This window comes from Ranitomeya imitator, chromosome 8, assembly GCF_032444005.1.
Source record: "Ranitomeya imitator isolate aRanImi1 chromosome 8, aRanImi1.pri, whole genome shotgun sequence".
NCBI lineage: Eukaryota > Metazoa > Chordata > Amphibia > Anura > Dendrobatidae > Ranitomeya > Ranitomeya imitator.
Window position 1 is genome coordinate 158,123,537 of NC_091289.1, and position 18,777 is coordinate 158,142,313.

Genomic DNA, 18,777 nt, shown 5'->3' on the forward strand with positions numbered 1-18,777 from the left:
ATAGGCTATTGCTCATATCAGCCTGAACATTGACTCTTGTTGTAGGTTGAATTGATGTTTGCTGATTTTTTGAGTGGCTGCCGGTTACCTATTATATCAGCTCTCTGCAACGTATTGTTCTAATATCTTTGGTGAACAAAGTCAGACATTAATTGAAAAATCAATGTTTGTTAATTTGGTTAATGCCTGCTGACTAACTATTGTATAAATCCATGCAGCTTGTTGATCTGCAAACATTGAAGGACAAAATATACATGTTTATTGAACAGTGGAACAATGAGAGATGACCTCCTCCCACATTATCCCAAACGTGTGGATAATGGCGGGAATAGGAGTTGTGGACTATAAAAAGGGGTATCTGCCTCTGTTTTCAGAAACTCTAAATGACAGTAGCCAAAACACCATGGCTCCAACCTGAGGAATACAGATTTAAGACTCCACAGAACAGAAGCCAGGGAAAAATGGCTCCAACAGGAGGAATACAATCTCACCTCAATCGACTTTGTCAGCTTGCTAAGTTTGCTGCTGCCTTTTCTTTGTGAGTACCTACCAAAAGCAATGTGCCACTGGTTTAGGTAGTTGGCTCTGGATGACCTGGTATCACAGATATTCTAATTCCTGGCCAGGCCAGCCAGCGAGTGAGACTTTGTCAATAGCACCAAGTTATGTACTCGTTGGGACTCTACCATATGTTATTGACTGTTGATCCAATATGTTATTACCCTAATGTGTTACCCTCACCCTATTTTGTCTGAGAGTAGTATTATTCTCAAGAGAAAGGAGTATGAGCATTCAGTGGAATGTACCTTGGTCCATACAGCCTTTCTAATGACAGCTAGGTCAGTGTATGAGAGCATCCGCTGACCCTTCTGTCTCCATGTAAGATACTAGCAGGAACGTGGGATGCAGTGACAGATGGGAGGCAGAGCAAGGGTTAACTGGTTTATTTATAGGGGAATACTCCACACATGGAGGAAAAGAGTTAAACAGTATGAATGGTAAAGTGAAGTACAACGGTACAAATACTGACACTTTGGTAGCAAACGTATCAGAAAGTCTTAAAACTCCAGCTCCGGCTGCGAACTCAATAACGCCAGCAACAGCGGGCGTGGTGTCTTTATTAATGGGGTTCAGCAAACAACAATTCTCCATCTTCTGGTGACAGTTGGTCTCTGGTACCTTCCACTGCCCCAAGTCCATATACTGTAGATGCCTCCAAGGTTATGGGCTACGGTACTGCCTAAGCCCGATGTGTCTTCTGTACTACTCTCCTGACAGTCGCGGTCAAACAGGCCCAAAGTGCCTGATGGTAATATGGGTATCGGTCTTGTACGAGCCCAGAGTGGCTCAGTAGGTGTTTAATGGCCAAGTGAGGGTGCACAGGTTTGTACTGTCCCCAGTCACTCTTATGGGGCACGTGTGTAGTACTCACGGACATGGAGACCAGACTCACACCACACATCTATCTCTCCCTGGTCCCCGCTGTTGGCGGCGGGCGACGACTAGCACTGGCTTGAACGCTGCTGGTGCTCTCATGGCAGGTCACTTCTCTCTCTGGCTGCTGTACAGCTGGCTCAGCTCCGCTCAGTCTGCACTACTCAGTTAGGTGTATACAGCTCGTCTCTGCACGGCTCTGCTCTGTATGGCTCTGCTCTGCATGCGACCGGTGCTCCTCCTATATGGCCCATCGCCAAACCAGTACACTCGGATGGGGGAAGCAGAGCACACTGCTCACTGCTCTGCATACCGCTCTGCACACTGCTCTCTGAGCTGCTCCCCACACTCCTTTATGCCTGTGCCAGACTCCCCCATTTCGTGTGCTTTTTACTTTTATGCATCAGCTGCTGCACTTCCTTTTCTGTCTCTCTCTGCCCTTCTCCATCCCCAGGAAGGTCCTCCTTGCCCAGACTTCCCTCAGACAGCAGGAGAAGGTCCGCCCCACTCAGGCTCCCCCCCAAAAACACAGGATGCAGCCTTTCTAGTTCCGGACCCAGCATGCAGGTACCAGTGGTCCGGTCTACCTCCTTACATCCACATGAACTTGAAGTTGAAAACATTTTCCCACCACTGTAATTTATCACAATATCTGCTGCTAGAGACAGATTACACCTGACAACAGGCAGTAGACAATGAGTCAAGGAGAAAGGAGATACTTAGTGGTCAGTTCGTTGGAGCAATTTTTGAGGGAAGACAACATAACTGGTTAATAAAGTGATTTCACAATATTTATCACACAAGCTATAAAATCTAATAAAATGTTCTGAATGTGTAGTGATTAGAGATGGGCGAACCTGATCAGTAAAGTTCGGTTTCTGTACCAAACACCTAGTGTTCAGTCAGGGACCCGAACATGGACTTCTTCATGAAGTCCGTGTTACTGTTTGGATTCGACACCTCGAGCATTGGGTGTTTCTACGCTGTCATCTGCATGACAGGCTGAGAAACACCGGCGGCTCTGACCTTTCCGCCAGTCAGAGATCTGCAGTTCCCACACTGTCAGATGAGCCAGCAGCTGTGACAGGCGGTAAAACATTTACTCCCATGAGCCTACGCCTGCTGTCGTTGATAATAGCGAGAGCAGGCGCCGCTAATGGGAGTAATCATCAGGCGACACCTGTGCTATAAATAAATAAATAAAAAATATGACATAAGGTCACTTCTACTTTTGATAACCAGCATCGCAAAAATGATAACTTCAGGCTGCAACCTCTGCTGTCAGCTGTATCATGGTTGATTATCAAGAATACAGGGGTCCCAAGCCGTTTTTATAAATTATTTAAATAAATTATTTAAAATACGGCATGGCATCCCCCTTATTTTTGCCAACCAGCGAAGCTAAAGCAAACAACTTGGGGCTGGTATTCTCAGGCTGGTAAGGGGCATGGATATTACCCCACCCAAAGCCTAAAAGTAGCAGCTCGCAGCCGCCCCAGAAAAGGTGCATTTATTAGGATTTGAATTTTATCTTTATAAACTGTGTATATATATATATATGTATATATATATATATATATATATATATACAGTACATATATATACATACACAGACATACACATAGACATGCATATACTTATATGTGTATGATTACATTACCTTTAAATATGTACTATATATATATAAGTATATGTGGGTATGTGTGTATATATATATATATATATATATATATATATATACATATATATGTATATATATATATATATATATTTATATATATATATACAGTATATAGAAATAAAAATCAATAGACATTGCTTTTAATGGCTTAAAGAAATTATGTCCCTGACACCAAGCACCCATCCATGATATATGATCTAACACGGTATATTAACAGATCAAGGTAATGTGGTACCAGTTTCATAAACTATATAGCTTTTAACATTTGGATGAAATTTTTACATATGTAGAAACAAATAATAAAATAATCTAAATGGTATAATATATTATCAAAATATGTAATACAGTAACATGACACTAATATGCTTTTGTGATATGAAATATGGTTCCTTTTTGTTTCCCCTTGCACAATCCCTGGAAACATCATTATTCTCAGAATTCTATCTTTTCATGTAACCAGTTTTCTCACTTTATTTCTTTTTACTCCTTCCCCCTTATGTGATGCTGATTTTCTCATTTATCTACCACTGAGGTATGGATCAATACTGTTCAGTTGCAAACCTATGTTTATAAAAGGTTTACAAAGCCACATGTCCTATTTTAATGCCTACTTCTGCTTCTTGAATAAAAAAGTAGCTTCTTTGTTGCGGGCAGTCAATGTGGATTTTGTATTGATTCTCTGGGGTGTAAGGTGCATGTACAGAGCTAACGTGTGGTCCTAAAAATAGGACAGCTCATTAAAATTGATCATTGCACTGTAAGGTCCTTCCATGGTTTTCCTTAAATATATATTTATCTAACTCTCAAAAACATATTGTTGTCTAATTGAAGAATATTTATTTTATTTGAAAAGGAGAATCTAGGCGTCATGCCCTATAGCTGGCGGTCCTGCTCTAGACATAAGTTTTGCATGGAATATTCATTTAATCATAGCATATTCCTGAATTTCAAGTAGGTGACTTTTACCCTTTTCTTTTAGGATTGCCTGAACCAAAAATTGAAGACGTTTTCCATGGTCTTAAAATAGAGCAAGGTTTCTATACATCCAAAGATTTCTTACCTCTTGTGGCTAAAGCCAGCAAACTTGGTGAGTGCAGTTTAGAAAATAGTTATTTCACACACAATTTGCACATGATTCAATGATTTCAGCATTCTTACATATGTAAATATGATTTAAATAAATGAATCCTCAACCTAAAAAAAGGAAAAAGAGGAGTTTAAAAAAATATTATTATAGTTTTAACACCTTTGTTGCTCCATTTTCCTGAGAGTTTATGTGGTCCCTGAAGCCTCTGCATCTGGAGTGCCAGAGAATGGGGTTGGCTTAGCTGTTCAGATGAGCAGTCCTCAGTATGGCGATTGGTGGCAGGCAAGTGTTTTTTTTAATCCTTGAATTTCAAAGTTTTCAAATTCATATAGAACCGGGATCCAAGAAGTATAATTTCTCCTTGCGGAGAGTGACATGATAAGCATGTCGAGGTGAGGAGACTTAAAGCCGCAATACTCCTCTGGGAAATATGCAAATTGTCTCTTCAGAGAGGAGGAGGACTAGAACTCTAGTGCCACCTATTGGAAGTAGCAATCCTAACAGTCAATGTCGACTCTTTAACGAGCCTTGTCACATGACTTAGGATAATAGCCAAACCAGAATCTCAATTTGCAGACACTGTGACTGTGGCTATTATCCTAAGTCATGTGACAAGGCTCGTTAAAGAGTCGACATTGACTGTTAGGATTGCTACTTCCAATAGGTGGCACTAGAGTTCTAGTCCTCTTCCTCTCTGAAGAGATAATTTGCATATTTCCCAGCAGAGCATTGCAGCTTTAAGTCTCCTCACATCGACATGCTTATCATGTCACTCTCCGCAAGGAGAAACGATACTTCTTGGATCCCGGTCAGATGCCTCTCAATCAGCCAAACCAGATCTCCACTTTGCACTGACGAGGGGCAGTACCCCGAAACACAGTGTCTGCAAATTGAGCTTCTGGTTTGGCTATTATCCTAAGTCATGTGACAAGGCTCGTTAAAGGGTCAACATTGACTGTTAGGATTGCTACTTCCAATACTTGGCACTAGAGTTCTAGTCCTCTTCCTCTCTGAAGAGTCAATTTGCATATAGAACCGTAAATTTCAGGAGATTCAACTCAAAATCAATCCTCCATGAATCAATCCACTGATGTTTACTACTTAGTAAATATTTTGTTCTTAGGGCAGGCACAGATCAGCATATTTGCGATCAGACAAAACACAAACCAATGTTATTTTATGGGGCTGTGCACAAGTCAGACTTTTTCTTTTGACCGAGTAAGTCCTATCAAAAAAATCTCTGCATATCTGAGTTTGATCTGACACTTGCATCACACTTGGCCATGCAAGTCAATGGTTCCGTTGAAACCACCGGACTGCAATCGGATGACATCACAAGGCAGCCCAATTTCTATGGACTGACATGGAATTATTTTCTCCATCTTTTCATCTGAGAGAATCGGATCCTACCATGATCATACTCTGATAAAACTCTGCTCAGAGTTTGATCAGAGTGTGATTTGCATAATTGACCCCATGGGAGAATCTACAGTCTTATAGCGAGACATCCAATAAATTGGATCACTTAGCTTAGGACTGACATACCAATTGTTAATAGTCCAAAAGAAAGAAGAAAGAAATGGGTGGCACTCACCGTCCTATAAAATCCATTATTTATTGACATATATAAAACATCTTCGGCAGGGGAGTAATGTGAGGGATACAAGGACGACGGCTGTTTGACGCAATTATGCTTCTTTAAGGATCTTTAGAAGCGCAATTGCGCAAAATGGACCTCATCCTTGTATCCCTCACATTACTCCCCTTCTGAAGATATTTTATATGTTTAAATAATTAACGGATTTTACAGGATGGTGAGCGCCACCCCTTTTTCTTTTTTTAATTTGGACTATGGGCGATGTTCCTTCCCTGGGTGAGCACCCGAAAGTCCTTGCATATATGCCTACAGCTTTATTAATCCCGGAGTTGGGTGTACTGGCTTGAGTGGTGCAGCAGTGCAGATTGCTTTTTTCTATGTGTGGACGTGTATATACCAATTGTTAAGTTTGCCTTCCACTTTATATTTGTTTTTTATAGGTAAATCCATACCTAAATCCCTACATTTATGTATATAAGCCTGACATCTTCCGATCCATCATTTCGGATCCCAAATTTGAAAAGCACTGCCACCCATTATTAATAGCCACTGGCAATGTCTGAAATAATAAATGATTCACAATTCTCATTGTGCCTTACTGCTTATAACGCATGCTAGATAGCTGGCTAGGTAACAGCGACACATAGCTAGATGGAACAGAATGAGCAAACACAAACATTCTCATAGCAATCATTCCAATAGCTGCTGCAAGCAGTGGATGTGGTAAGCACAGTTGACATTTGATAGATCCTGTTAAGCTGCAATAAAAAGGCAGAGCCAAGATTTGATAGTTAACGTTCACATTAGCACAGCAGGTTTTGCAGAGTTGTTGATTATAATGGAAGCCGAAAGTGTGCCCTCTGGGCTGTTGAAAATGGGACCAGCGATTTTATAAAAATTCCGGAACGGCAAGTGTAGACGTCTCTACCAAACACTCTTGAAAAATTCTCAACTCAATTTGTTAATTTTTTTTATTATACATTTCGTTGCATCAAATTATCACCTTTAGATATTTTATAACAAATGAGTTCGTGGCTGTTTTTAGATGGAAATAAATCCATAGTATGTTTCTGTAGCATTTCATTATTTAACATATGTGTTTCATTAAATAGCGAATGTGATTTAGCGATGCACACTCCAAAGATAAATTATGGTCCTTGCGGCAGCTAATAATAACCAGCCAGTAAGAGTTATGCTATATCTTAGAAAGATTAAGCACTGCATCACTTATGATTGCTACATTGCTAGAAGGCTTCATTATGTTTTTCTTTCTGTGAAAAAAATATATAAAAAATTCTACTGAATGATAGTATTTCTTACCTAGAATTTCAACTACAGATTTTTTTTTTTTTTATGATCCTGCACGGAAAGTAATGAATACAGGAATACAGTTAATGTACATTATTAATTAATGTATTGCACATTTGGCATGGGAGCAATTGAATGCATAAAACTCTTCAACAGCCAAAGACAGAAGTGCGGGATGTGGGCTTACATCGAATGGAATAAAGAGAGATAAACTTTGGTTGCATACTGAGTAATTTGTTTGTACACAATGTAAGTACTTAGGGTACCGTCACACAGTGGCATTTTGATCGCTACGACGGCACGATCCGTGACGCTCCAGCATCGTAACAATATCGCTCCAGCGTCGTAGACTGCTGTCACACTTTGCAATGTACGACGCTGGAGCGATAATTTCATGACGTATGTGCGATGTAGAAGCCGTTGGTTACTATGCGCACATCGTATACAATATCGTGCACACCTTTGTTACACCATGCGATCATGCCGCCACAGCGGGACACTAGACGACAAAAGAAAGTTTCAAACGATCTGCTACGACGTACGATTCTCAGCGGGGTCCCTGATCGCAGGAGCGTGTCAGACACAGCGAGATCGCTGGAACGTCACGGATATATCGCTGGAACGTCACGAATTGTGCCGTCGTAGCGATCAAAATGACACTGTGTGACGGTACCCTTAGTCTTTAGGATTAGAAACACAACAAACAGCAAAAGTTCTTAATATTTTTGCTTTAAAGGAGTTAAAGGGGTGGTCACTCACCCAAAATACATTTTCTAAATATCTATAACCACTTTTGTCATTTGCTTTATTACAACATTTTCACCACTTTTTGCTATTTAGTTAATACAAAAAATGTGTTTTTTTTACTGTACTCCCTGTTACATTTCTTTTGAGATGAGTTTCAAACATGGCGTTACAGGAGGCTGGGGCTGCACTCACTCCCAGTAGTGTCCATTACCTTTCCTGTAACAGAACGTCATCAAGGGGAAGTGCTGCAGTTACTCACTAGTTTCTTGCATTTCTACCCCTCTGAAGACGTCCTGGATTCTGGGTGATGGATGTTGTGGGAGATGTGAGTGCAGCACCAGAACTCTGATTCTGTGAAAGACATCATCAGGTGGTAGAGATAGAAGAAGTGAGTGACATCAGTATTGACCCATAGCTTCTAGCACTGCACTCAAATGAATTGTCAGCAGGGGGCAGTGATAGAAGCAATGAGTGACACCAGTGACACTCCCTGAAAAGAATTTGTGTGGAGGCAGGGATAAAAGCTGTGGGGAAGCACTGGTGTCACTCTCTGATTCTATCGCCACCTCCTGTCGATGTCTCCTTTCAGTTAGAAATGGCAGTGATGGAAGCAGAGCACCAGCGCTGCACTCACATGTCCCACAGCATCCATCTCCCAGGAAGACTTCAGAGGGGGCAGCGATGCAAGAAACTAGTAAGTAACTGCAGTGCTGCCCGCCTGTAATGTCCTGTTCCAGGAAGGGCAATGGATGCTGTGGGGAGTGAGTGCAGCCCCAGCCTCCTGTGATGTATCATTTGAGACTTCTCACAAAAATTATGTGTCACAGGAAGTGAAGAGAATATAAGACATTTAAGGATTAGCTAAATAGGGAACATGTAGGGTATTGCGTAATAAAGCAAATTGCAAAGGTGGTTAAAGTGTAAGGATAGGTAGAAAATATATTTTAGGTGCCAGAACAACCCTTTCACTCAGCTGAGCATTTGAGCATCATAGCAGATAATTACCCACTCTCTACTTTTGTCTATTGGGAAGAAAAAAGCTCCTATTCTCGAAGACCCAGCACAATTGTGCATAACATAGATTACCTGACTGTATTTCAGTGATAAAAAGGGGACATGTTAACAAAAGATCGTATATAGTCAAAATCTTTTCAAAGTCCCCATACACATTAAAGGTGTTGTGTGGAGATATACTTATGCTGACCGATCATCAATATCAGATCGGCGAGGATCTAACATGCAGATCACCCACCGATCAGCTGTTTTTAGCTTCGGTGGCAGCCAAACATAAAAGTGGAAGGAGCTGCATCATTCAATGTGCAGTGGCCATTAAGAAGTACTGCAGATCAGCTACTATTGAAATGAAGCTCTGATTTGCTTCAATGGTGGCCAGGTGTAAACATTTTACTCACTGGTGGACACAGACAGAAAAGGCCCCTGTGCAAGAACAATTTATGGGTCCTTTGCAGTCCCGTAGCTCATCATACTGGACAATTCCACTTGCTTTGAAGGTAGAAGTAGGCCCCATAATAATCTTAACTTCTTTGGTTGCACCAATGACATGTGACCAAAATTAGAAAAAGTGAAATGCGTAACTCACCATACTATAAACGTGGTCCTTTATTACTTCACTTGGAAGACATAAAAATGGATGCAGAAAGCCGTTTTCCCTTTTTTATACTTTTGGTCAAGCATCTAAGTATTTTTTGGAGCAGAGCAACATGAGATCCTTATGGCTCCCAATGTATTTCAAAGACTTTATATAGGTACCTAATTTTTGCATAGTGCTGAATAACTTTTATTGTATGATATGTCTGCCCCTGATTTTAATCTCTCAGGTAGTACACATCAGCTTTTATTATTTTGAGTACGAGTTGATTTGCAGTACTTTGCAATGTCTGCTGCACTTTAAAAGGAGCAGTGCAAACTCATTCAGAATTTGATTTTGAAATCAAACTAATTTTGGAAAGCGTAGCATCTTCAATAAAGCGTTCATTATCATCCTATTTGTGCTTCGTTTCATCGCTGACAGCACCGAGATTCATCTGTCTATCAGCCTAACAGACCACTGCGCTCTGCAAATGACTTTCGATTAACCTCTGCACTAATCCGTACCTCCCACTCCCGACTCCAAGACTTCTCCCGTGCTGCGCCAATCCTCTGAAATGCTCTACCCCAAGATATTAGGACCATCCATAATTTGCATAGTTTTAGGCGCTCGCTCAAAACACATTTGTTCAGAGCGGCCTATCACGTTCACTAATCAAAGTTATGTTTGTGTGTGTGTGTAGCCCATTCACCATCCCCATCTATTCCCCACCCCCTGAAGATGGCTGGACCATCATTGTAAATACATCATTGTAAATACACACCTGTGCTTTGTATCTCCCCCACCTCATTGTAGATTGTAAGCTCTCACGAGCAGGGTCGTCTTATTTTGCTTTAATTATTGTATTGTTAACGTTGTTACTTATGACTTTTGTGTTTGAAACTGTTAAACTGTAAAGCGCTGCGGAATATGTTGGCGCTATATAAATAAAGATTATTATTATTATTATCCCAGGATTTTTTCTAGCCATATCCACAGATTTTTACATGGTTGTTGTAAAGTGCTGTACAATATATTGTCACTATCAGTATATAAATAATGATTACTAATATTATTATAGATAGTTTGTAGAGATGAAAGAGTAAATGCAAGTAGAATTGAGGTCTAGTAATGACAGAAAAAGACCTATTAAAACTTAAAAGACAAAGACACAAAAAGTACACCCTGACAAACCCTAGGCAGCCCTATTATCTGAGTTTACCTTCCAGCGTAGGCTGACATCCTATGTGACGAGACAATTGATGCCCCTGCTCCTCAATAGCTGTCCCTGAGAGACCCTATTACACCCTGTTCTCTAATAAAGGAACAATTACAGTAATTAAACTCACCCACAGCACATGATAAACAATCAATTCCCAATGACTATAATTGATAACAGCACATATTATGTATCATATATATCACTGAGAGAGGCAACAATTCTATATACAGACACTTATCGCACAACATTCATTACTTGATCAAAGAAAGATCATCCAAATATTACTATACCACTCAGTGTCAGAGATAGATTCCAACAGACCAGGTGGCTCATCTTACTTTATATTTCTATCTCATAACAAAGCTACAGGTATGCTCACAAAGTGGTCATGTTCTCCAAGCACCTGCCTGTGCCCACCTGTATAGCAGTCATACCTGCCTGCATCAGCCAGTGCCTTCCTTTTTATCAGCCATGTCTGCCAGCAACTGGCACTCCTGGGTACTTGCTTTACCTGCCTATACAGCTGAACTCCCCTTCTTGGCCGTTCCAGCGGCTTGTCCCTTGGGGGTCAGCTGCCGTGCATCCGAGGTCAGTCCTGTTGTAGCATCTAGTTGCGCACCTCCAGGCTCTCCTCGGATTGTGGCACAGTGGTTCAACGGCTCCTGTCAGTTTGCTTAGGCCACATAATCCACTGGCTCTCAAGCTTCCTCTATTTCCAACTTGCACCAGGAAGTCTCCTGCCAGAAAGATCAGCAAGACAAAATCTTCTCTTATCTGTGCACTGTAGCCACCTCATAACACACACATCTGTGGCCACATCCACCCCTGCTCAAGCTGCAACAACCTCAGTTGTAATGCCCCTGAATACCAGCTATGTTCTCTGCTCTGGACACTGTCACCTCCACCAAGCTATGACAGTGATCCCTCTTAATATCGGGGTTCATCAATTAATGCACTCTGCACTTTGAACTTTTGGCACACCAGTTTGCCTCTGATTGAGCCAAAGTGGCATTCATCATGTCTCACCTTACTGGCAAAGCTCTAGCGTGGCTCAATTCAATATGTGAGAGAGAGGATCCTCTTGTCGCGAACCTCCAAACCATTTTAGAAGCCTTCCACAAGTTCTTTGATGAACCTCGCCATTTTTCATCAGCAGCATCATCTCTCCTTAGATTGCACCATGGAAACCCTACAGTGGGCCAGTACTCTGTCCGTTTTTACACATTGTTCAACGAGCTCACCTGGAACAATGAAGTGTTGGTGACCACCTTCTGGTAGGGTCATTCTAGGAGAATCAAGGACCAGCTGGCCAGTTGTGATATTCCTACCTTGTTGGATGACCTGGTTTCCCTGGCTAACTGGATCAACATCAAATTTCAGGAGCACTCCAAGGATGTGACCTGCGAGAGAAGGTCTATGTGCTTTGCCTGTAACTTCCGAAAGCCGATTATGCCTTTGGCCCCAGCTTTGACACCTTCCCTTGAATCTATGCAAAATAACTGGGTAAAGATGGCCAAGAATCTTCAGGAGGCCTGTCATTCTGAGAGAAGGTGTGTTGTGAATTCTGTAGCAGAGCTCCCTCCTGTGGTCACAAGTGGTACTTCAGCTGATTCTCTCTGTGAGGTTCCGTTGGTGGAGGAAAGTGGTACTGCGGCTTCTGAGTTTCCTTCCTCAGGTGATGTGGTGAAGTCGTTAGGTGCTGCTCTATTTAACTCCACCTAGTGCTTTGATCCTGGCCTCCAGTCAATGTTCTAGTATTGGACCTGTTTCCTCCTGTGGCTTGCTGCTCTGCATAGCTAAGTTCCGCTATGCTATTTTGTTTGCTGTTTTTTCTGTCCAGCTTGTCTATTTGTTTTTTCCTGCTTGCTGGAAGCTCTGGGACGCAGAGGGTGTACCTCCGTGCCGTTAGTTCGGTACGGAGGGTCTTTTTGCCCCCTTTGCGTGGTTTTTGTAGGGTTTTGTGTTGACCGCAAAGTTACCTTTCCTATCCTCGCTCTGTTCAGAAAGTCGGGCCTCACTTTGCTAAATCTATTTCATCTCTACGTTTGTCTTTTCATCTTAACTCACAGTCATTATATGTGGGGGCTGCCTTTTCCTTTGGGGTATTTCTCTGAGGCAAGGTAGGCTTATTTTCTATCTTCAGGCTAGCTAGTTTCTCAGGCTGTGCCAAGTTGCATAGGGAGCGTTAGGCGCAATCCACGGCTGCCTCTAGTGTGGTTGGAGAGGATTAGGGATTGCAGTCAGCAGAGTTCCCACGTCTCAGAGCTCATTCTATGTTTTTGGGTTATTGTCAGGTCACTGTATGTGCTCTGACCTCTATGTCCATTGCGGTACTGAATTACCTTATCATAACAAAGGTGTTTCTATTGCGGCCGTCCTGATCATCTAATCTGGTCCTGTCCTGAAAAACCGGGAAACTCCAGTGCCTAGGGTCTGTTCCAGAGGCTACCCTGGGTGAAGTTTACTTTTCTTCTCCACTGATTCTGTTGGTAGCCATTTCCTGTGGCAAAGTAAGTTTAGCTGAATTGACCTATCTGGATTCTAGTTCTACAGTAAATTTTATTCAACAGGTTATTGTGGAGCAGTATCAGATTCCCATCCAATGTCTTGGTGGAATTGTCTATGGATGTGACACCTCTATCCGAGGCTTTTCTTTCCAATATTGAACCAGTGGAGCTTCAGGTAGGAATGTTGCACACTGAGAGGATCTCTCTTTACGTACTTTCTGGTCTGTCCTATCACAGGCTCCTGGGCCTGCCATGGCTACGTAAACACAAGCCTGTCTTGGACTGTAGGAGTACTCAGTTGGGGCCAGGCCTGTCACAAGAGATATCTTGTCCCAATTTGACCTGCCTGACTTCCGACTGCTCCATGAAATCTACCTAACTTGTTATGAACAGGTAATTCAGAATCACAATGGACATTGAAGTTCAGAGCACACAAAGTGACCTGACAATTACCAAAAACAAGGACGAGCTCTGAGACGTGGAAACTCTGCTGACCGCAATCCCTAATCCTAACACACCACACTAGAGGTAGCCGTGGATTGCGCCTAACGCTCCCTATGCAACTCGGCACAGCCTGAGAAACTAACTAGCCCTGAAGATAGAAAAATAAGCCTACCTTGCCTCAGAGAAATTCCCCAAAGGAAAAGGCAGCCCCCACGTATAATGACTGTGAGTAAGATGAAAATACAAACACAGAGATGAAATAGATTTAGCAAAGTGAGGCCCGACTTACTGAATAGACCAAGGATAGGAAAGATAGCTTTGCGATCAACACAAAAACCTACAAACAACCACGCAGAGGGGCAAAAAGACCCTCCGCACCGACTAACGGTACGGAGGTGCTCCCTCTGCGTCTCAGAGCTTCCAGCAAGCAAGAAAAACCAATATAGCAAGCTGGACAGAAAAAATAGCAAACAAAAATAACACAAGCAAAACTTAGCTTATGCAGGATAGACAGGCCACAGGAACGATCCAGGAGGAAGCAAGACCAATACTAGAACATTGACTGGAGGCCAGGATCAAAGCACCAGGTGGAGTTAAATAGAGCAGCACCTAACAACTTAACCTCATCACCTGAGGAAGGAAACTCAGAAGCCGCAGTACCACTCTCATCCACCAAAGGAAGCTCATAGACAGAACCAGCCGAAGTACCACTCTCGACCACAGGAGGGAGCTTGGCCACAGAATTCACAACAGTACCCCCCCCTTGAGGAGGGGTCACCGAACCCTCACCAGAGCCCCCAGGCCGACCAGGATGAGCCACATGAAAGGCACAAACCAGATCGGCAGCATGGACATCAGAGGCAAAGACCCAGGAATTATCTTCCTGACCATAACCTTTCCACTTAACCAGATACTGGAGTTTCCGTCTCGAAACACGAGAATCCAAAATCTTCTCCACTATATACTTCAATTCCCCTTCAACCAAAACAGGAGCAGGAGGATCAATAGATGGAGCCACAGGTGCCACGTATCTCCGCAACAATGACCTATGGAACACGTTATGGATGGAAAAAGAAGCTGGAAGAGTCAAACGAAAAGACACAGGATTAAGAACCTCAGAAATCCTATATGGACCAATGAAACGAGGCTTAAATTTAGGAGAGGAAACCTTCATAGGAATATAACGAGATGTCAACCAAACCAAATCCCCAACACAAAGTCGGGGACCCACACAGCGCCTGCGGTTAGCGAAACGTTGAGCCTTCTCCTGGGACAAAGTCAGATTGTCCACTACATGAGTCCAAATCTGCTGCAACCTATCCACCACAGTATCCACACTAGGACAGTCTGAAGACTCAACCTGCCCTGAAGAGAAACGAGGGTGAAACCCAGAATTGCAGAAAAACGGCGAAACCAAAGTAGCCGAGCTGGCCCGATTATTAAGGGCAAACTCAGCCAAAGGCAAAAAGGACACCCAATCATCCTGATCAGCAGAAACAAAACATCTCAGATATGTTTCCAAGGTCTGATTGGTTCGTTCAGTCTGGCCATTTGTCTGAGGATGGAAAGCCGAGGAAAAAGACAAATCAATGCCCATCCTAGCACAAAAGGCTCGCCAAAACCTCAAAACAAACTGGGAACCTCTGTCAGAAACGATGTTCTCTGGAATGCCATGTAAACGAACCACATGCTGGAAAAACAACGGCAATTTAGACAAGGGCACCAAATGGACCATCTTAGAGAAGCGATCACAAACCACCCAAATGACCGACATTCTTTGAGAGACAGGGAGATCCGAAATAAAATCCATAGAGATATGTGTCCAAGGCCTCTTCGGGACCGGCAAAGGCAAAAGCAACCCACTGGCACGAGAACAGCAGGGCTTAGCCCGAGCACAAATCCCACAGGACTGCACAAAAGAACGCACATCCCGCGACAGAGACGGCCACCAAAAGGATCTAGCCACCAAATCTCTGGTACCAAAGATTCCAGGATGACCAGCCAACACCGAACAATGAACCTCAGAGATAACTTTATTCGTCCACCTATCAGGGACAAACAGTTTCTCCGCTGGGCAACGGTCAGGTCTATTAGCCTGAAATTTTTGCAGCACCCGCCGCAAATCAGGGGAGATGGCAGACAAAATTACCCCCTCTTTGAGAATACCCGTCGGCTCAGGCAAACCCGGAGAATAGGGCACAAAACTCCTAGACAGGGCATCCGCCTTCACATTTTTAGAGCCCGGAAGGTACGAAACCACAAAGTCAAAACGGGAGAAAAACAGCGACCAACGAGCTTGTCTAGGATTCAACCGTTTGGCAGACTCGAGATAAGTCAAGTTTTTGTGATCAGTCAAGACCACCACGCGATGCTTAGCTCCTTCAAGCCAATGACGCCACTCCTCGAATGCCCACTTCATGGCTAGCAACTCTCGATTGCCAACATCATAATTTCGCTCAGCAGGCGAAAATTTCCTGGAAAAGAAGGCGCATGGTTTCATCACCGAGCAATCAGAACTTCTCTGCGACAAAACAGCCCCTGCTCCAATTTCGGAAGCATCAACCTCGACCTGGAACGGAAGCGAAACATCTGGTTGGCACAACACAGGGGCAGAAGAAAAACGACGCTTCAACTCCTGAAAAGCTTTCACAGCAGCAGAAGACCAATTGACCACATCAGCACCCTTCTTGGTTAAATCAGTCAACGGTTTAGCAATGCTAGAAAAATTAGCGATGAAGCGACGATAAAAATTAGCAAAGCCCAGGAACTTCTGCAGACTCTTCAGAGATGTTGGCTGAGTCCAATCATAAATGGCCTGAACTTTAACAGGGTCCATCTCGATAGTAGAAGGAGAAAAAATGAACCCCAAAAATGAAATCTTCTGAACACCAAAGAGACACTTTGACCCCTTCACAAACAAAGAATTAGCACGCAGGACCTGGAACACCATTCTGACCTGCTTCACATGAGACTCCCAATCATCCGAGAAGACCAAAATATCATCCAAGTATACAATCAGGAATTTATCCAGGTACTCTAGGAAGATGTCATGCATAAAGGACTGAAACACTGATGGAGCATTAGAAAGTCCGAATGGCATAACCAGGTACTCAAAATGGCCTTCGGGCGTATTAAATGCTGTTTTCCATTCATCGCCCCGTTTAATACGCACAAGATTATGCGCACCACGAAGATCTATCTTGGTGAACCAACTAGCCCCCTTAATCCAAGCAAACAAATCAGACAGCAGCGGCAAGGGGTACTGAAATTTGACCGTAATTTTATTTAGAAGGCGGTAATCAATACAAGGTCTCAGCGAACCATCCTTCTTGGCCACAAAAAAGAACCCCGCTCCCAATGGCGACGATGACGGGCGAATATGACCCTTCTCCAAAGACTCCTTCACGTAGCTCCACATAGCGGCGTGCTCAGGTACAGATAAATTAAACAGTCGACCCTTAGGAAACTTACTACCAGGAATCAAATTGATAGCACAATCACAATCCCTATGCGGAGGTAGGGCATTGGACTTGGGCTCATCGAATACATCCCGGTAATCAGACAAGAACTCTGGGACCTCAGAAGGGGTGGATGATGAGATAGACAGAAATGGAACATCACCATGTACCCCCTGACAACCCCAGCTGGACACAGACATTGATTTCCAATGTAATACTGGGTTATGGACTTGTAGCCGTGGCAACCCCAACACGACCACATCATGCAGATTATGCAACACCAGAAAGCGAATATCCTCCTGGTGCGCAGGAGCCATGCACATGGTCAGCTGGGTCCAATACTGAGGCTAATTCTTGGCCAAAGGCGTAGCATCAATTCCTCTCAATGGAATAGGACACTGCAAGGGCTCCAAGACAAACCCACAGCGCCTAGCAAACTCCAAGTCCATCAAATTCAGGGCAGCGCCTGAATCCACAAATGCCATGACAGAATAGGAAGACAAAGAGCAGATCAAAGTAACGGACAAAAGAAATTTCGACTGTACCGTACCAATGGTGGCAGACCTAGCGAACCGCTTAGTGCGCTTAGGACAATCGGAGATAGCATGAGTGGAATCACCACAGTAGAAACACAGCCCATTCTGACGTCTGTGTTCTTGCCTTTCAGCTCTGGTCAAAGTCCTATCGCACTGCATAGGCTCAGGTTCATGCTCAGATAATACCGCCAAATGGTGCACAGATTTACGCTCGCGCAAGCGTCGACTGATCTGAATGGTGAAAGACATAGACTCATTCAGACCAGCAGGCATAGGAAATCCCACCATGACATCCTTAAGGGCTTCAGAGAGACCCTTTCTGAAAATAGCTGCCAGTTCACATTCATTCCATTGAGTGAGCACGGACCACTTTCTAAACTTCTGACAATAAATCTCTATCTCATCCTGACCCTGACACAGAGCCAGCAAATTTTTCTCTGCCTGATCCACTGAATTAGGTTCGTCGTACAGCAATCCGAGCGCCAGAAAAAACGCATCAATATTACATAATGCAGGATCTCCTGGCGCAAGGGAAAATGCCCAGTCTTGAGGGTCACCATGTAATAAAGAAATAATGATCTTAACTTGTTGAACTGGGTCACCAGAGTAGCGGGGTTTCAAAGCCAGAAATAGTTTACAATTATTTTTAAAATTCAAAAACTTAACTCTATCTCCAGAAAACAACTCAGGAATAGGAATATTAGGTTCTAACATAGGATTCTGAACCACTAAATCTTGAATATTCTGTACATTTATAGCGAGATTATCCATCAAAGAGAACAGACCTTGAATGTCCATGTCCACACCTGTGTTCTGAACCACCCTGATATAAAGGGGAAAAGAAAGACAGAACACAGTGCAAAGAAAAAAAATGGTCTCAGAACTTCTCTTTTCCCTCTATTGAGAAGCATTAGTACTTTGGGCCTCCAGTACTGTTATGAACAGGTAATTCAGAATCACAATGGACATTGAAGTTCAGAGCACACAAAGTGACCTGACAATTACCAAAAACAAGGACGAGCTCTGAGACGTGGAAACTCTGCTGACCGCAATCCCTAATCCTAACACACCACACTAGAGGTAGCCGTGGATTGCGCCTAATGCTCCCTATGCAACTCGGCACAGCCTGAGAAACTAACTAGCCCTGAAGATAGAAAAATAAGCCTAC

At 43.1% G+C, this 18,777-nt stretch overlaps 1 protein-coding gene across 1 annotated transcript in view; it reads left to right on the forward strand.

The window, feature by feature from the left end:
* The window catches only part of DPYD (dihydropyrimidine dehydrogenase), a 1,420,302-nt gene that overhangs the window by 584,971 nt on the left and 816,554 nt on the right, over positions 1–18,777 (forward strand). The window contains exon 9 of the mRNA XM_069737684.1: positions 4,095–4,202. Within this exon, the coding sequence (XP_069593785.1) occupies positions 4,095–4,202 (108 nt within the window). The remainder of the gene's footprint in view (positions 1–4,094; positions 4,203–18,777) is intronic.